Source organism: Abrus precatorius, unplaced genomic scaffold (assembly GCF_003935025.1).
Source record: "Abrus precatorius isolate BTA unplaced genomic scaffold, Abrus_2018 Scaffold153, whole genome shotgun sequence".
Taxonomy (NCBI): domain Eukaryota; kingdom Viridiplantae; phylum Streptophyta; class Magnoliopsida; order Fabales; family Fabaceae; genus Abrus; species Abrus precatorius.
The window spans coordinates 260,594-281,339 of NW_020874351.1; the positions used below are offsets into that span (position 1 = coordinate 260,594).

At 30.9% G+C, this 20,746-nt stretch overlaps 3 protein-coding genes and 1 long non-coding RNA gene across 4 annotated transcripts; 2 read left to right on the top strand and 2 right to left on the bottom strand.

Annotated features, from left to right (window-relative positions):
* The first annotated feature begins 576 nt into the window (after positions 1–576).
* LOC113857106 (pyridoxal 5'-phosphate synthase-like subunit PDX1.2) lies at positions 577–1,812 on the top strand. Its single transcript, XM_027488845.1, has one exon. The coding sequence runs from the start codon at positions 743–745 to the stop codon at positions 1,661–1,663; it is 921 nt and encodes a 306-aa protein (XP_027344646.1). The 5' UTR covers positions 577–742; the 3' UTR covers positions 1,664–1,812.
* Positions 1,813–1,838: 26 nt separating this feature from the next.
* On the bottom strand, positions 1,839–4,292 carry LOC113857107 (mitochondrial arginine transporter BAC2-like). Its single transcript, XM_027488846.1, has 2 exons — positions 3,702–4,292; positions 1,839–2,795 (listed from the first exon to the last, which is right to left on the bottom strand). The coding sequence occupies exons 1-2, from the start codon at positions 3,933–3,935 to the stop codon at positions 2,118–2,120; spliced, it is 912 nt and encodes a 303-aa protein (XP_027344647.1). The 5' UTR covers positions 3,936–4,292; the 3' UTR covers positions 1,839–2,117.
* A 2,910-nt stretch (positions 4,293–7,202) lies between these two features.
* Positions 7,203–8,769, top strand: LOC113857210 (coiled-coil domain-containing protein 9). The gene is made up of 2 exons (XM_027489008.1): positions 7,203–7,518; positions 8,326–8,769. Exons 1-2 carry the CDS (start codon positions 7,318–7,320, stop codon positions 8,509–8,511), a joined length of 387 nt encoding a protein of 128 aa, XP_027344809.1. The 5' UTR covers positions 7,203–7,317; the 3' UTR covers positions 8,512–8,769.
* Positions 8,770–10,789: 2,020 nt separating this feature from the next.
* On the bottom strand, positions 10,790–12,481 carry LOC113857273. Its single transcript, XR_003503189.1, has 4 exons — positions 12,363–12,481; positions 12,131–12,186; positions 11,210–11,251; positions 10,790–11,110 (listed from the first exon to the last, which is right to left on the bottom strand). It is a non-coding gene; the product is annotated as an uncharacterized LOC113857273 (long non-coding RNA).
* Positions 12,482–20,746: the final 8,265 nt, after the last annotated feature.

The following is a 20,746-nucleotide window of genomic DNA, read 5'->3' on the forward strand; positions in this document are numbered from 1 at the left end:
ATTTGTTGCAGATTATATCTGACTTTAGCATTTTACATTCTAATGAGATAAATTTAAAAAGACTGATCAAAGTAAAATTTTTTTGTTACATATTATGAGGATTAATATATATTACGTTACTTATTTAATCAACATTTCGCTTAAAAATGTAAACATTTTTGTTTTAAAACTAAAATAAAATTAAAATTTTCATTTCGAACCACAATCTATGAGAATATTCTTGGTAATAATTATGGCATTTGCATATCCAAAGGTCGGCTTAAAATCTAAACGAGTAGCGGTGTCTAAGTATCCCATTTCATCATATAAGGCGGTTTTATTAGAGTCTTTTTTGGGTAAATTGACTAAAGACTTTGAATATTCAAGCTATAAATTCAGTCAATTTAGTTGATACATATAGAAATTCCATATCCATAAAGATTTTAGGGCAAGGAAAACCAGAATTTAGAACTAGAATAAAAATGAAAAAATATGAATATATCATAGATGCAGCCTTGCTATAATAATATTCCTTCTGGAATAGAATGGAACAATGCACATCTAGTGACTCGTGGGTGACCGACTGAGACTGGACTTGGTCGAATTTTCTGGAAGCCACGCCCAGTGCCTCGTAGACCCATTTTGTGTCAATTTAATTCATAAGAAACCAAGAAACACTGCACTCGTCCCAAATACATATCATACCGTTTGCCCCCGTATCTGATCTTTACTTTCTTTGAGGCATATTCGCAAACACTTGGCGATGGCGGAAGATGGCATCGTCACGCTCTACAACACCACCGTCATCACCGATCCCAAGCAGAACCCATATTCATTCAAGGTCGGAGTTGCCCAAACCCTGCGCGGAGGAGCCATTCTCCAAGTATCGAACCCACAGGAAGCCAAGATCGCCGAAGAAGCAGGGGCATGCGCCATCACCATTTCGGAGCCACCCCGCTCCGGCATTTCCCGCATGATCGATCCTTCCCTCGTCAAAGACATCAAGCGCGTGGTGTCAATTCCCGTTCTGTCGCGTGTCCGCGTTGGCCATTTCGTGGAAGCGCAGATACTCGAAGCCGTCGGCGTTGATTACATCGACGAAAGCGAGGTTCTTGGTATGGCAGATGATAGAAACCACATCAACAAGCACAACTTCCGATGCCCTTTTGTGTGTGGGGCCCGAAACCTCGGCGAGGCCTTGCGGAGGATCAGGGAAGGTGGAGCCATGATAAGGATTCAAGGAGATTTGGTGGGTTCTGGGAATATTGCTGAAACTGTCAAGAACGTGAGGTCTTTGATGGGGGAAGTGAGGGTTTTGAGTAACATGGATGATGATGAGGTTTTCGCGTTCTCCAAGAAGATTGAGGCTCCTTACGATCTTGTGGTGCAAACCAAGCAAATGGGTAGGCTTCCCGTTGTTCAATTCGCTGCTGGTGGTATTGTGACTCCTCCGGATGCAGCGTTGATGATGCAGCTTGGGTGTCATGGGGTGTTTGTTGGATACGAGGTTTTTCAATGTGAGGATCCTTTCAAGCGTGTTAGGGGTATAATTCAGGCTGTCAGGCACTACAATGATCCTCACGTGTTGATTCAAACTAGCTGTAGTTTGAATGAGGCCATGGGAGGCCTCAATCTTGGTGATGACAGGATTGAGAATGAGCCATTTGGCGGGGGTTCTTCTTAGGTTCACTAGTTAGTAGTTAGTAGTCCTGTATTCTACTGCTCTTTTTCTGTTATACAACATATAAATTTGTATCTCTGAGGATTACATATGTGGTTGAGTATATGATATGAATCTCTTTTTTTCTGATAGTATATGGAATTTGCTTCGTTTGTTTTTCTGCTTTTTTTGAATGTTGACCTTACCTTGCAATGCATGCATCTAGTTGCTCTGAATGGTAGATAAATTGGTTGTTTTTAGTTTGAGATTTGTTGATTTTAAGTTGATGATCCTAGTTCCTAAGCCTATCCACACAACTGGCTTCGCTGTCAATGAATTGAAAAATAAATTATTTGACAACTACATGGTGTAATGAATATTACATGTAAAATATCTGGCAATTACATTTAGTAATGGTTATTGAATATTATAGCTGAACTTTTGATTGCTTTCAGTACAGCTGCGAATGGTAATTGTCCTAAATTGTTTCCTGCATTGGAATACTTCCATTGTTAAACAGTAATCTTAGTGAAATTTCATAAGCAGAAAATATGGCACCGTTCACTAAGAACGCTCTTGCAACAGCAGTTCCTAGACCCCGCCATAGCACACAGTACCCTTCTTCATTAATGCTCTTTTTGAAGCAGTCAAAAATGCCTTTGTACTTGAGAGAAGAGGGCGTTTGAGCCTGTAGTCTTGTCTTGACAACATCTAAAGGGTAGCAAATAATCCAACTCGCTACCCCAGCTAATCCTCCAGCTATTAACATAGTGTTCAATCTTTCTTGGCCACTTTTTCTGCAACCTGGGTGTAACCGTTCCCTCATGTATTCGTATGTCCAGAAATATAAACCATGAGAAGGTGCATCCCTCATCACAGTGATGCCAAGTCCTCTATAGATGCCTCGAAAGCCCTCTTTTCTCCATATATTTTTAGCGACCCTTAAAGGACCTTTTCCAGATTCTGTCGTCTGCCCCTGGTTCTGCAGCTGAAGTCGAACTTTAACCAACTCTACAGGGGAAAGCAATAGGCTTTGAAGAGCCCCGGTACCAACTCCTCCCAAAGCAACACCCTTGTAGGAAGGAGGTTCCTTGGCAGAAACGGAGGAGTCAAATGCCCTTGACAGAATTGCGTACGTTTGAAAAACTAAAGCGTTCTGCACCATAAAGTAAAACAATAATCAAGGTGAGACAATGAACTTTAGAAGCACTTTCGTTTGATATTAACGAGTGAAGAAAAACGAAATAAACAATGACACATAATATGCCAATCTACAGGGTTATATCCCAACACAGCATTGGCTAAAAATGATTCGAATGAGCCATGGCTATGGCCCAATAGCCTCATGTGCTCGCCTTGTCAAAACGCTAGGTGGGTGATCAGAAATGGTTTCAACTTTCAAGCATCTCAATTGATTTGATATCATGGCAAATGAAAATCGAATGCTAGCAAGTGCCTGTCAGAATGCTACTGTTACAATTTTGGGGTCACAAAAAATAAAACTTTGGGAAGTCCTTTTCCTCAATTTAGGCATTGGAGTACAAGCCATAGGTAGATCACTAGAATTTACACACCACCATTGCCTCATCCGAAAATTTAGTTCAATATTGCTTGAATTAGAAAAAGGTGTGTACGAGTCACAGTCCTTATCCTAATGATTCTTCAACAATTCAAAAGCAAAAACCAAAAAGGATTCTTATGATTCTATCCCTATCCTAAAACAAGATTATAAAATAAAGAGCCGTGAGAAAGTGACTTTCTAAAGGGTCAATCAGTGTATTCGAAATAAAAAGAACCACCCAATGAAGACTTGTCGGCCATAAACGTTTATATCCAATCGCTTTTATCTGAAGAAAATTTTAGACCCCCACAGCATACCAAAATCGTAAAAAAGATGGACGGTTAAGGATGCTTTGTGAAATAATCAAGATGAGATTGAAATTTAAGATAAACTCCCATGTTACGGATTCCACTGCAATATGTGAGGATGAATATGCATCTAAATCTAAATTTACACACGAGCAAAAAAAAAAAAAGGTTGATGAATGAGACCAAAACTGACCTGAAAAGTAACAGAAGCCAGTGGTGCGCCCATGCCACGGTACAGAGAAGTTGGTCCTTCCCTAGATACCATGTGTCTAAGGATGGTGAAGGCAGAGCCATTTTTGGTGTTCTGTAATCTGATGCGAAGGGTATCTAATGGATAACCAGAGATTATACCAGCAGTGCCTCCAAGGCCACCTGCCACAAACTCTCTTCCCGAACTGCTTGCAAGAAACTCTGGCCAGAAATCCATTTCTCAAATCACCCACCGAATGAAATTCGATAACCCCTCAAAACTCAAAATCAAATTGCACTACTATCACTATCATCTAAAGGAACATACCCAAAATTATAACACACGTTTCCCAGAACTCCTGTGAAGCTATTAAGCTTACAAATCTTGAAAATGGGATCAGCTATTCAACTAAAACGAGTTTCCTTGGCAGCTCAATCTCAAAATTCAGTCTTTTTCTATTGTTTGGCAAACCCAAAAATCAATTTCTGTAGTCTTGACAATTTTATCAAGTTTAGGATGAAGTCATTTCAGCTTCGCATTGTTGGGAGAAAAAGAGAAAAGGAAAGGTTGAAAAAAACAGACAACTCCAACCTCTGTTTTTGATAATAAGGCCGAAACAAATGCCACCGGTGGCTATTTTGTTTGCTATTTTGAAGTGCAAGGAAATGGGCAACCCCCAATCAATCTCCCCACGTTACCATTACATGATGTACACGTGGAAAAGCTCAATCATGGTGTTGCTTCCATCCTAGTGTTCACCAACTTCTTTAAATTGCGTGCTAACCCAATTGAAATATATTTCAGTGCCTGCAGAAGCATAATACATTAATAATGGCTGAGGCCAATATAATTTTATTAAGTACTATTAAATTAATTACTACTCAATACTCATAATGGAAAATCTCGTGAAATGGGAGATTTTCCAGTATTGGTATATATTGTATATTATACTTGCTTCACTTTTATTAAAAGTATTTTAAAATGACTTTTAAATGTTATTATTTAAAGATGATTTAATATAATTTTTTAATGTATTAAGATATTTTAAGTAAATATTTTATTATTTAAAAATTTATTAAAGATTGATGTAAAAATAATAATTTATAACAATTATATTATCTAATTATTAATGCAATATTTTTAATATTTTATATATTTTTTTCAAATATATTCTCTTTTTTAAAAATTTATTTTTATAAAGTGTTTTTTTTTAATCTAGTTTAATCAGTATCTAATCTAATATTCAATTATGATTGTAGGTATATAAAAACTCGAATTCAAAATTTTAATTACGTGATATTAAGATGGTTATTTTAAAAGCTATTATAAAATTTTAATAATATTCATAAATAAAATCATTTTTTTTAAATATATATTATCATGGATTTTTCTGTATTTTAAAGTTTTAAAATTTGAACATATTTACGTGTCATGTTCAAGTTTTGTTTTTAACATAAAATTTAAAAATATTATATGCTGTAAATTTTGAGGAAAAAACTACAAAAATATAAAATCTCAAAAATTGTACTTGAAGATTTTTATACTGTGAAACTCAGTAATTACTAATAATATTTTTAAAATTAATTAGTCTTATGTAAAAATTAATAGTAATATTTTTATAATTTTCTTTAAAATTTTATATTTCAATTTATATCATTTTTAAATTTATAAAAAAAGAAAAAAGAAAACGTCAGTGTCATATCAAATACTCAAACTCATATCTATGACATAGGTTTTGAGCCGTGGAAGTTGGAAGAAGTTCCAGAAATTTCTGTCTTTATGTATCATATTGATCGAGGCTTCATCTTACGCTGCAAGTTACAGGTTTGTTAGGCTTGATGTGACATAGAAAACTGATTTTTTAATGTGTCATCCGCAATATACTAATAATTTTGTATTAAAATTGTAATATTTGATATTATTAGTATATTAAATTTTTTAATTTTAAAATTAATTAATAATAAATTTTATTATATATCTTTAAGTATGCATTAAAAAATTATATAAAATGACTATTCTACTTTATTTTTTATGAAGTTCTATTGTTGATAAAATTTTCAGCAATATTTTATATCTTTTTTATATTTTATTCATTTTAAAATAGCTTTTTTTTTATTTTATCCTTCGTATTCTTTTTTAAATCTTCCTTTTATTTACACACAAACATCTTATAAATAGTTTTTTTTTATCTTTCACATTATTGACTAAAATTTATTAAAAACTCTAAAGATTATGTAAATTTTATTATTTATTAAATTAATAATTTTAAATTTTTAATAAATTTTATCTAATAATAAAAATTGTGAAGTGAAAAATGCGTAAGAAAGTATATTAGTATAATTATCTGACAAATTCATCTTAGTTTTTGGGCCTCATGTGTTGGAATCTCCACTACTAGGCTGTGGTTTTGTTGGGCCTTGTCCCTTGTAACAAAAAAAAAAAGGTGTAAGTCTCCTATGCTCCTTGCTCATGCCTAGTTAGAATGGTTACTCCGTCCTGAATACAATTTTTTTTTTTCACTTGTTTTCAATGACTAGAAGATAGGATAACAATACATAAATAAATAAATAAATTTATATTTATATATTAAACGTATTCTTAAAGAAATATCCTTATGAATTATTTTAATGAGTGTTTTTAAGAATTTCTCTCTTCTTTATTAAAGAATATAATTTTAGATGTATCTATTATCATTTTTAAGTGTCTATTTTGCATTCATTTACAAAAAAACTGTTTAATCTATACGTTTATTTGATTAAAATAGAGATAATTGATACATGTGCTTATCTTATTAACTCAGCATTTTTTTCAAAAAATAAAATTTAACCCCTTTTTTTGTACAAAAAGAAAAATTGACCTTATAACTTATAGTTTATTATATTTTTATTTTCATCTTTATTTTTTTTAATGATTTCCTTTTTTGTTACAATAGTATGGTTAATTCACAGTGCAATGTTCGATAATAAGTTTATTTTATTTACTATTTTAGGATATCGTGATAAAATGTAATTCAAAGAACGTTGAATTTTTTTAATTATTATACTATTTTTACTATCCTTTAATATTCTATTATTGATTCTGATTATCATATTGTTTACACTAGTTAGTTTAAAATTTTAATTAAAATACATGATTAAAAAGTTATATTGTAATTTAATCATAAATAAGCATATAAGTAAGAATTATTTATTTTCGTACTATTTAATTTTAAAATCATATTTACCTTGCATTTAACAATGAATTTTTTTTATAATAATAATGTATTAAAACTAAACTCTCTTTATCAAAAGTATCAGGTAAAATTGAACTAAACGATAAATATAGTATTATTTTATATTTTTCAACTAATCAAATTGTAAATATTTATAATGAAAATGTTAATTAATGTTCTAAAAATATTAATGAATAAAATAAAAATACAATGCACTCATCCTCATAATTTTTAATAATATTAAGTCAGATTAACAACATTTAATTAAAAAAAAAGAAAAAAGCGAAAACTATGGTAGATTGAGCCACAAAAGAACCGACCTAAGTTATTGTAAATAGGAGGCAGAGAGGAAGAGAGAGGAAGGATTAGGATTAGGATTAGGTGTTCCGCAGGCGCAGCAACAGAGGCATGGCCATGGCTTTGGTGAGCCTCAACGCCATTCACACACCTTCTTCTTCTCTTAATTCTTCTTCTTCTTCCTACTATGCACCTCCTTCCATCGTTCGTTTTCGCTCTCTCAAACCCCTTCCCCGCTTTCCGAGGCACATCGTTCGTATGGCTCCCGAGGAAGAGAAGATCACTCGCCGTTCCCCTCTCGATTTCCCTATCGTAAGCTTTCCCTATTTTTACTCTTTCTACTCTATTTCTGTTTATTACTCTGCGCCTATTCATGTTTCAAGCTAGTTTAGATGCAATGTTTTTTTCTTTAATATTTTCATCCTTATAAAGGACCCCCAGGATCAAGTGTGAATTTGTACCAATAATTGAGAAATTGATTATTCATTTTGTTATAAAATTTAGGAGAAATGTTAGCAATATATTATTCCTAACGCAATCTCTTCTGGTGGTTGAAATACAATGAGAATCATTAAAATTACGTGGGTCTTTTTCCTATTTAAAAAGCCTCATTCATAATTTCATAATTTTCAATGAATTTCAACCGATAATAGAAAGTGTTTTGGGAATAAGCCATCACTTTGTACTTTACTAGTGAAGTACATCCCATACTTTAGAGGAACTAAAGTCCGTCCCAAAATGCACTATTAAGCTGATGAAAGGAAATATAATGATTCCGAACTTGTTATACTTGTGTGTGAGTGTTTTGGTGAGTCAAAGCTACTTTGATTAGTGCTACCATTTCCTGATGCATACCCAAGTAAATGATCTATTACAGTAAGCACCGCCTTTGCTCTGCCCTTTGATTATAGTTCTAGTCTAATGGTGTGTAGAAGGGAATTTGTTATGGTAGAGCAGTTAGCCGCCAAACTATTATTTCTGAACTGTAGTTTCAATGTGTACATAATCTGGTGCCTTTGACAGTAAGTTCAGATTTGGGTAATGTTAGGTTTTGTGGCATTCTGAACCCTCTTTAATTAGCGCGTGCTAATATAGATTGTTGAATACATATGCTGACAGGAGTGGGAAAGGCCAAAGCCTGGACGAAGACCAGATATATTCCCTCAATTTAGTCCAATGAAGACACCTCTGCCACCTCCATTACCTGCAGATCCTCCTGAAGAGGATGAAGAAGAGGAGGAGGAAAAGAAAGAGGAAGAAGAAGAACCTGAACAGGAGGAGACAGAAAAGCCAGAAAAGCAATAGGGTAGTAAATAACTTGTCTCGATTTTGCCAGTTATCTTGATATGTCAAGCCAGACTGTTACTTGCTGTTAATGTAAGGGTATCATATGAATACTATTGCTTAGCTTTCTTCTAGTTTTTCTAGCTGCCATTTGCACTTTTGTATGTGCCCTTATATGAGTTAGATTTCAATCCCCCCCCTCCTCCCTTCAAAACAATAACAATTTTGGGCTATAAACATATGATTACTGATCAGGTAGTATAATGAAGTTTTTTTTTTCTCCACTTGATCCATTTTTTGCTCTTGTAACGTCATCGTGAATCGCCACAGAGATGGAGCTTTCTTTAAAATGCATTTTTTGAAGAGGATAATGAATAGTATATTATATTATTTCCTGTAAGTAATTAAATTAGTTTGGTTAAATGATTAATACGAAATACTTAACTGCATGGGGTTAAGTGGTTAAATTAATTTGATAATTTTAAATTAAAACTGTATGCATTTGGTAGGGTACTGCGACCCTTATCTTTAAAGCCATTCTATTGTCGGTAAGAAAAGGCGGGCTATGGTAGCCATGGCAGATAACCGACATGGCATGATGGAAATTTGACAAGGTGCCATACGGTGGGTACTGCGTGAAGGGTTTCATATGGTGGCTGCCATATGCTCATGGTGCCCAAGTAGTATATGGACGTTATAGTAGGCATCTGCTTGGAAAAGAGAGGGTTCAGTCCAATTGATCTGACCTATTTACGTCATATAATCTGTGAATCATGGGGTTTTTGAAATTCTAAATCTGTAAATCATTCCGTCACTCCCATTTTCATTTAAGTCCCTCTCTTCCATATTCTCTATTGTTCTTCTCAGATTTTTTATTTAATCAACCAAAAATTAAGATTGTATGCAGCATTGTATATAATATTTTTTTATATCTTATATCTTTTTCTGTCTAGATATCTCTTTTCTCTTCTCATTTTATATTGATATATTATCTTGCTGTCTTTTTGTTTTATTTTTATTTTTATTCAACAGTAATATTTCTATAACATTTTTTTATATTTCATTTATACTTATTTTTTTCTTTCTATTTATCTCATTTTCATTCTTTCAATATAAGACGTCTATATTATCCCTATTTTTTTTTTCTCTACTTCATATTCCTCTCTTAATACACCAATTTTATACATAGTTATGGGGTGTGAATATATTTTTCATCATCAATGTCCTTGTCCTTTTTTTTCTTTTTTTTTCATACAAGTTTTTATATATTTTTTTATTTGTAATTTTTTTTATTCATGTAAATGTTTTGATAAATTTTACGTAAATTGCTAAAGAACTAGCATAACTCTCTTTTTTGCTTGCCACCATAAACTGCCATTATGTGGGAATGTTAATGCAATGCAAGTTTTATGTGAGAATGTTATGGTTTTGTTGGACGTATAAGTGAAAATGTGAAAACCTGGATTCTTGAACTGCCAATTTAAAATTTATAATTTAAAATCAAATCATTTAATTGGGGCGTGCATACACGTATATAAAATATCATCTTACGATTGGATTCCAGCTACATATTCACTTGTTGTCTTTTCTCTGTGTTCTACTTCAATTTACTGGTATATAACTTTTTCTGGTGCCAGTCTAACTTCCTGTCTTGCAAATGATACGCCTCAGAACTCACTGGCAAACTCAGTTCTTATTAATGAATGTATAATTCTTGCAGCTCTTCAAGCTTGGAAATAAGCAGTTGTTCAATTAGAACAGCTTCAATATCATTTCTTTAATTAAAAATTATCGCTTCTACTGTTCCGTACCTTTTCCAAACAATAGAATGAAAATTTTATTTCATAACATTAAATATCCACATAATGAAAATACTTTTTTTAATCTCGTTATATTACATTCCATTCTATTTCATTTCATTAATCATTCGGCAACTATATTTTAACATAACTTGTGGTTAAATATACGCATCTTCAAGTTAATATACTTATTTTCTTTTTCTGCTAATTTACAATAAATAATGCAGCCCTAAACCCTAATATTTTAACATAACTTTTTTATCCCGTTCTGTTACATTCCATGCTATTTCATTTCACTAACCATTCGGCATCTATATTTTAACACAGCTTAAAGGTTCATTATACGCATCTTATCATGTAAATATACTTATTTTCCTTTTTCACTAATTTACAATAAATAATGCGGCTTAATTTCATAGGCTCGTCAGCGTAGCAAAAGACGGAGGCAAAGGCATGCACTAGAAACCAATGCGAAATAGAACTTATAATTGAAATTTCGCAAGCCAAGCCATTATTACTTATAAGTCTGCCAAATCCACAACACTACTTAGTTGATGTAATTATCAGAACCCCGTGAGGGACACACAACAAAGCTGCAAACAAGTAACTTGTTGCGCTTACATCACGACATGCCTTAGTTCAGTACTAACATCAGCAATAAAGTAGGCCACAATAAGCGAAGGTAACAACTGTAATTACAGAGCTCAATATTGAATGTATACAATCATGATAAAGAGCCCTTATTTCTTTCCACTTTTCTTGAGCCCGGAACCTCCAAAATTTCCCTTCTGTTGCGCCTTGGCTTTCAACTCCTTTAGCGCCTGCACAATCAGTGAGAGCAACAGGATTAAGTATAACTAGGATCATTATTCCAAAAGATTCAAATGTAGAAAGTACTAAATTACAATACAATATCTGACCTTCTCTTCTTCCTTTTTCTTCTGAATGTTAGCCACGTCAACCTACAAAATAGGAATACAAAATAAATTATGGAAGGTCATTACTAGATTCAGAAGTTGACATAGGACTGTATCTGCATGTCTTAAGCAGCAAGACTAAACCATATATCAATCTTGGTTGAAACTAAGATCACAGCACAGTGAACAAACAACATAATATTCAAGAAAACACTCTCAAACATAAAACAAGAAAGAGAAGACTGGTTCTTTGACTAGTTCCACATGAGGAGGTAGTTACATTGCAAAACCACACAGTTCAATTCCCACACTGCTCCTCACATACTTTGCCCATGTCTTCAATTCCACACATATGGTACATTATCAAGTATGGTAGTTTGCCTAACAGAATTCAAGAAAATGAGAGAGAAGAACGAATCCATAATTATATTAACATTGAATTCAGTCACCAAGAAAGGTAGCAAATGGTTGCAAAACAAAGAAAATATCACAAAAGGTTCCCTTGAGACTTTCCCGAGGTCCTGTCTCTCTCTAGAGAATGGAAAGCCCAGATGGAAAACTAACCAGCCGTACAAACAAGGAACGAAAGAAAAGGGATGTTACAGCAAACTATGAATTCTATTTACGACAATATGCCTATCTTTTTCTGCGAAATCATAAAATTCCGATTCTTCAATGGATATCACAAGAGCCTGAATAATATACATAAGGTATTTGCAATAAACTTTCGAAAAGTTTCATATTGTGAACACAATATTCCAGCCATGCCCAAACCTATCAACCGTCCATTCTCTCTCCCTAAAACGTATTACTAATTCTCAAACCAAAGTACATCAACCTTGGAAATGACCACAACAACTTAAACACAATATAAAAAAATAAAAATAAAAAAGCATAATTCCAAAACGGATTTTAATGAAATACCTCGTCATAATCTTTCTTATCAGACTTGGGTTTCTTCAAAGGCTTGGCTTTTCCACCTAAAAGCCAAAAAGGGGAGGGAAAAAAAAAACACAATCAGATAAATTGCAAAAACAAAAATCTGAATCCTAATTATTAGATCTGAAATTCAGGATCGGACTGAAATTCAGGGTCGGAATCAATGGAATCTTAGAAATCAGGAGCTTGGAGGACGGAGATAGAGGAATGATGGTACCTTGCTTGGACGACATTATTGCGCTGCGGAGCTAGGGTTCGGTCCGAATACCAAAACGACAAAGAAAGAAACAACACACGACACGACCCTACCCTCGCCTCACAATTTTTCATTCTCCCATTCAATTGAATATATATATATATATATAGTGCGAAACCACTGCCTCCTTTCCCAATCTCCTCCATCAATCTATAATCTATTTTTTCGATTTTAGAAAAAAAAACAAAACAAAATTCCCTCTTTATTTCCCCTTTTAAAACTGGATTCGGTAATTTTACTTGTAATTTTGAAAGCGTTAGATGAGGGTAATTTAAAATGTTTTTCATATATCATTATCTTTTAAATCTTAGTTGATATCTTATTTTTGACTCTGTATATATAGCATTCATATGACTTATATTGATTCAATTAATATTGCTTTGAAATGTTGCAACAATATTATAAAATTTTATTATTAGGTAATTTATTATCGGGTAATTTATTATCTTATTTTATCATAATTGATATTATTTTTAAAATATAAATAAATGTTAAATAATAAATATAAAAATTTAAATTATATAAAATTTGACATACATAATAAACAATAATATATGATAATTTAATGATTAGATTAATAAATTTTATATTTTATGTTATTTTATAAAAAAAAACTATTAAATAAGATATACTTGATATTGTAAAATATTTTAAATTTTTGATAAAATATAAAATGTTATTAAATAATAACAATAATAATATTTATCTTTTAAAAATAAAATATGTTAAAAAATTCTCATAATTAATACTAAAAAATATTTTATCATATAAGAATAAATTTGAAATATACAACCTTTGAAAATATTACATCAAAGCAAGTTCAAGAGACAATATTAAAAAAAAATCATACAATTTAATTATTAATTTTTGTTGTAATTATTTATTGATTTAATTAATAATGTCAAAATTCAAATTAATGAATTTTAATTTTATGCATTTAAAAAGTTGGGTAGTAGCAACAAAATAATCAAGACAACTTAACATGCAAATAATAAAATAATAATAATGTAAGATATTTGATATAAAAAATTATTGACTTATTAAATGAAAAACTAGATCAAAAAAAGTTTTTATTCTCTGGAATAAATATTTAAAATTTATTAAATTGATATTGATCTATCATGTTATTTTCTATCCAAAAAATTATAAATACCTGTTAAAAAAAATTCTCTCTTTTTTTTCATCTCCTCTGGAACATTACTTCTAAACACACCCTGAAAGTACCAATTTATTACTTTCTTATTTGGTATTTTATATATATATATATATATATATATATATATTAAAACATAGTTTAAGAATGATATGTGTTTTGATTTCATAACAAGACTCATCAGTCTAACAAAACATAAAAAATACAAAACTCTTTTGTCTTCATTAGAATTAGCATTAACGTCTACTAACAACATGCTCTTCGTTTAACATCTGATCAAAACTATTCATAAAAAAGAATCTGATCAAAGCTGTCTTTTTGTTAAAAATAAGAAGATTTTGTTTCCATCTCTTGTTTTGTTTTGTTCTTTTTTTTTCCCCTCCTTTCTTGTATTGAATAGACAACAAATATTGAATGCATAAATATTTGTTTACACTTTCATTCAATCAATCCTAGATTATTATATAGGAATAATTGATTTTTTAAACAATTTTAAAAAAATTACATATCTACTAATTATTGTAATTGATTAATAAAGTAAACAATTTTATACTAACAGAGTACATTAAAAAAAAAACTCTCTCCACAATTATTACTAAAATTTTCTATCAAAATTGCTGCATGACATTTTTATTTTTAAAAATTATCTTGATTTGTTATTATATTTAAATTTATTTCATTCATTTTTTGTATTTTTTAAATTTATTTTTTTCATTATTATATATTTATATTTTCAATAATCAAATTTAAATAAAAAACTCAATTATATTTTTTAATTTATATAAATATTGAACATTTTATGATATATAATTATAATTATTTTTTAAAATTTAATTTTATAAAGTTAAAAAAATTAAAATTTAATCTTTTTTATTACATATAAAGTAATCAACTCAACTGTCTCACGTGATATGTTATTTTTATTTATTTTTTAATATTTTATTATTTAAAAATATTAATTTTAAATAGTAAAAATAAAATAAAATAATATAGTAATATGTTATGTAAAAATATTGAGTTGATTTTTATCAACTCAACACTTAATAGTATTAATTAAATCTTAATTTTTTTAATTTTTTAAATACTAAATTAAAAAAATAACTATAAAAAATTATCATAAAATGAAAAATATTTATAAATATCAAAATTATATTTAAGTCAAGAAAAAATATAGATATTAAATAAATAATTCAATATTTTTTATTTAAATAAATATTAATAATTTTATTAAATATATATTTAATATAAACAAAATATTTAATATAATTAATAATATATAATACATTTTTAACAATATAAAGACTATTAAATATTTTACAGAGGTACAAAATATAGTTTAAATAGTAAAAATAGGTATCCAATAAGAGGCAAGAGTTTTAAAAAGTGAACAGAACCCATAGCAGTAAAAACAGCCTCGTAAAGAAGTAATTGATGATCAATAGCGCATAGATTCTAAATGCAATGGGCGCTATCAGATAGTGAGTTATCCTTAAACAAATCACCACATAGCAAACAGTTTTATCATTTTCCCAAAGCTGAAACTCCAAACCACACTTTTCAGCCTTTTGCCTCTTCATCAGAATGTGTATCCTATGCACCCACAGTTTTCTCTACCACAATTTTTTTTTACTTGCAAATCAGATTAAATTCCGTAATTATGGGACTATTTTCATTTCATTTACTGTGTTTTAATAATGTAAAAGTACAAGCAAAGTACAAGTTATTAGCCTACAAACAAGCAAATTGAAGGAAAACAAGTGGCGGAGAATGTGCAAGTTTCATGCTTTGGCACTGGCCTCAAAAAAGTTTGGACTCTTCCGAGGGCATTTTTTGAAAAACAATATTACACTTTACTCATAGACATTTTAAATTTTTTAATACAAGTCATTAAATAATAAATCAATCTTACTTAAAATTTTCTAGCATTATTAAATAAATCTATCTTAAACTGTGTGCAAATAAATTTATAAAATTTCTTATAAAAAATAAGTACTAAAAATTTGTTTTGACAAGGATTTATTTGTTTGTTTCTTCTGAAAATAAGATGTCGATAAGCCCGATGTTGTCGTTAACAAGGCCCAATAGTTGGTAGCACTAGTTTCAGAGAAAGGGCCATTTGGTTGTATATATATTTTTGGGTGTGTCAATGCATTAAGCATTTGCAGTTTTCCACAGTTTGGATATTGTGACAGCTTTGAAGGGTAGGTCTGAGCAAACCAGCTGAATTAGATCAGTAGTTCGCTGCATTTCAATCTATTCTTCTCTGCCATCCCTTCTTCTCTTCTTCTTTTACTTTGGTGATAACAAAAACATTCACTTCCTTATCATCGTCAACATTATGAGTCCTGTCCTATCTTGCAATTTCCCTCACAAGTAAGAGCATAAGACAATAACCATGGTATGTTCCCTCTCTGTCTATTACACATTTGTTGTATTTTTTTTTTTGTTTATTAATTAATGTTCAGCTATTTAATTTATTAATATTTGCACAATGTTGTTAACAATGTTATTATATTATATTATATGAATATGAGGATATAGTATAATGTGACAATGTTATTATTATTTTGCAGTTCTTAATGCCCCTTATGCTGCGTTCACTTGTGAAGCTGGCAACAGCACTAGTGAGTGAACCTACAGCCACTCTCACAACCATTCTCTATTATGGCAATCTTCTTCCCCGTGATCTTAACTTGGAGCGATTTGTGAGACGCGAATTTCTACACCAAGAAAACCATTTCTTTCTCTTTCTCATCACTATGTTGAGGTGTGTTTGGTAGATAGCATGTTGAGTTCAGGTGTTATCATAAAGTTAATTAGGACATGGGTTTGTTGAAGGATATTTGAGGGACAAGTTTAATACATGTGCTTTTTGGGGCAGTCCATGTGGTAGCACAGTGCTCCTTGTTGAAAGTGCATGTGGACCGTCAACCTTATGCCAAAATGCAAAAATAAACTAATTACTGAATGCAGTTTGCGCCAAAACTGCAGAAGAATCCTTTTTCTGTATGTTCATTGTTTTTATATGGATACATTCTGTGTTGTTCTCTTCATCACCACTTTTTTAAAATTTCCATTTAAGGATAATTATCATTCCACATGCATTGTGGATTTCATTAAGGGGGTATTATTTTCTGTCAAACATTTATCATTTTTAGAAGTGTATGTTTCTATTGTCTAAGCAATTATCGAGATTGATGTTTTCTGATACGACTGATTTCTCGTGACAGTCCATAGCGCACCTTCTAAATCTTAGAATTGAAATGATACCAAAAAAAAAGAATTAAATTTTAAATATTTTAATTAGTATTTAAATTCAATGATCAGTCATGGAATTTCGTATTTTTCTTTGTTGGAGTGGGGATTAATTTAGAAGCCCCAACAAACATGAGTCAAATTTGAACTAATCATGTTGCACGTAGATGGGTTTTTTTTTTTTAATAAAGTATTAACTATTGAAAAAGGTTCTTTTTTGGTCTATGTGAAAAAGGAGTATTTCTTTTTTCGGTCAACTATGAAAAAGGTATGTGTGTGTGTGTGTGTGTGTGGAGTTGGAAAGAGAATGACTACATTGGGCCTAATGACAAAAAATATAGACTAATTGGGCCTAGTCAATTGCGTTTAGATTCATAATGACCTGAAAGGATCTCCCAGGCCTTTGCAGCCCATCTTATAGGATTTGATCTTTTCAGACAGCCACGGTGCACTTTAGGTGCTTGGAAGATTGAATGTCAATCAATGAACCAAATTATAAAACAAGAGGTTGAATGTCCTGTGTCGAGTTTATAATCAATCAATAGGATTTGAGTAGAATATTATAATATTTGTTTTAAAAATTTATCCACATGAATAATAATTTTAATATTTATTCCTCCATTTTATGATTATTTAGACATCTATACATACATTTATTACATATATTTTATTTAAACAAAGTATTATTTTATATCTTAATTATAAAACATAACAAACAAAATATTTAGCTAAATTTAAATCTCACATAATAAATTAGTTTCAATATTTAATATGGGGGGTGTATTTGTTAAAATATTTGAAGTTTGAGAGAGTAAATGGCCAAAATATTAAAATCACTAGAAGTAGTACGCTAGACAATGAAAATTAATGTATTATTTCCACTCTATCTGTTTGGAAAAGATTACTATATATCTTGCACTGACTTGTGTTGCATCTCTTTACAATTTTTCAACGGACAAGCATAAAAAGTTTCAACTAGGCACAAACAACCCAATATAAATCATTAAAATTGCTTCTGATTTCTTGAGACCCAACCCACTGCCAGCTGGTGTTTGGGAAATTTCAAAGCTCCTTACTCGGCAAGGACCTTACAAGGCTAAAAGCTAACTTTCCAAATAGTTGAAACTAGCACTTCATTTGAATCTTCAGCATCAAAATATATGTTCATTAGGCAGTGACATTTATGTGCTTAAATCTGCCAAAGGGTATACACATTCACACGCCAGACTGTACTTTTGACTATGCCAGATAGAGAGATATTTCATTTGAAGTAGGCAAGCTGGCATTATTTGCTTTGTTCCAACTTTAGATTAAAGGTATATAAAGTGCATTAAGGATGAGAGAGATAAAAACAAAAGAAAAAAGTGAAATATATATAATAAATGATTAGAAAAAAATGAGATATAAAAGGAAAACTTTTTTCTCCAAGAGCACATGTTAAAAAAAAAAATAAGAAACAATAAAAGAAAATGGGTATACAAACATTTTAGTTACCAAATTTATCTTATTCTGTCGTTCTATACAGGTAGCTAGCATTATCTTCTTACATCTAACATACCTAAGTATCATAATTCACTCTTTAAGTCAATGTCCTCCTCCTACTGAATGTTTCTCGACTACAACATAATTCTGTCTGGTTTTGTGTTCCTGCCATTTATTTTCCATTTGACAGGAAATTACTATTTTGAAATAAGAGGGACCAGTTAGCCTAGCTTCAACGAAAAAGATTAATAACATATTTATTTTTGCGTCAAATCCATTTAAACGTGAATCATTTCCACTTATAATTTTCACGTTAAGAAAATAACATTACTTGTATTTTAATTTGAACAGTAGTTTTTGGTAGTAAACAAAAATTACGAATTTGCATGCAATTTTATTGAAAAATAAACCCATTTAGAATCACTATACATGGCAAATTGGCAATGCTGTCATGTAATAGATCGATTACAATTTGTGAGTTTTCCATACTAATTGCTTTTGTACTCATTAACACATCTGAAATAAAATGAATCTATAAAAGATCGACTTACAATTATACACAATAATCAAAATATATCGTTGAAGTAACAATAATGAAAAAACTCATAGTCTTTATAAACTCACGAAGAGCATTCTCAACTTAGCTCACAATACTTATTTATGAAACTCCACGTAGTTTTCAGCTCTTTAGAAGATTGCTTGAACTTCATTGGGATCCATAATTTTTGTGTAAAGTGATCGAGTTTTAGTAGAACCTGCTCCATGTTATCCGTGAATTCATGTGAAACAAATTGATTAGCCATCATATAGTGTGTTACCCCTAACACAACCTCATCACAAAGTAACCTGAAATCGTGCCCAAAAGTTAGCACGCTTTTGAACTTTGCATGTGTTAGTTATTCATGGTTGGGAAGCCTGAGTATTCTTGGCAATTAAGTAAAGTGATTAAGTGAATAATAAAAAAGGGATATAATATAGCATAATTTAAGAATAAAGAAGGATCAAGTCAAGGGTCACGCACCTTGGAGGCTAGCTCATAGCTGAGCTTGGTTTGTAGAGAGTAAGCATCTTTTCAACCATCACCATGCAATTTGACTATGTTGTCTCTCTCATTCAAAGGAGCACGCAAACGCAACTCACTCACCGCCAACGTGACTTTGTGACATTTTCCCAAGCCTTTCCGAATATTATATTAATTAATTGCTGAAGAAGAAACGAAAGAATATCTGATAAAATAAATGATATACCCTTCCTGTGCCTGTCCCACATTTTCCTCAACTATGGCAAATCGTTGTCATTGCTTGTAACACTTTATTATACATCACTTTCTGCATGCCTTTATCAAGAAAACAATTATTAGAGTAATATTCCGTATTGGTTCATGTAATGTTATCAGTTGAACTGAACTTTGTATTATCTATTATATATATATAGAGTAGTGTATAGATTACAATTATACCTTAGTGTTATATGATTCTCGAGGTTTAGTTCAAGACGAATGAGAATGCCGAATGGTTATCTCAACTAGTTAGAAGCCTTAATTAACCATGATAGCAAGCAAACAACTCCCGAATTTAATATTATTTCTTACACGACCTTTGTTAAATGTAGTCTTATAGTCAATTTTGAATGTAAGACTACTGTTCATGGCCAAAATTGACCCAAGAAAAAGAACTTGAAAAATTACTTCGATGTGGATTTACTATTTATTCTCAAAGAAAATGAAAATGACTGCCCTTTATACATTATTACAGGCCTTTCCCTGAGTTGATGGATATATATTTTCTAGATCTTTATTGATAGTACAAGCGTAAATTAAAACTAACCACGTTATGCTAATTTCATTTTTTAATAATATCTTTTAAGATTTTGTTAACATTTGTCTTTAGAGTTAGTTTAAACATATAAAAGGAAGAATTTTTTTTTATTAAAAAACTATATTTATTATATCAAGATTATAAAAATTAATAAATATTTTTTTTAATAAAATGCTATTATTAGCAGTAATTTAAATTCAGCCTTAACTAATCTTTTTATTAACTTTAGTACTAGGAAACATTGGAACTATTTTAGTGTTTTACAGAGTACTGAATTTAGTAATGATTATTTTGGTCACAGCCTCCATTTAACTGTCACACAACACAAGCAAGCTTCCAGTTAAAACCGTTTCTGACCAATCTGCCACTGACTTTTTAGTCTCACATTTGTGTTTCTTGGTTGCCAATTTGGGAACTCTAATCATTAATCACATCATCCTAAATATATAAGCCTTATAGCTTCACAACTCTCGTAACAATCACGCTTCAAACAATCATACACCACATTTTTTGCTGGTTTTTGTTGCACATTTCAGAGACCCTTTGTTGTTTCTTTCCTCCTTGGTAATCAAGGAACCGTTTTTCGTTCTTTCGCCGTTTTGCGTTACACTTGGGTCGTTTTTTCTGGTCTCTTTCAT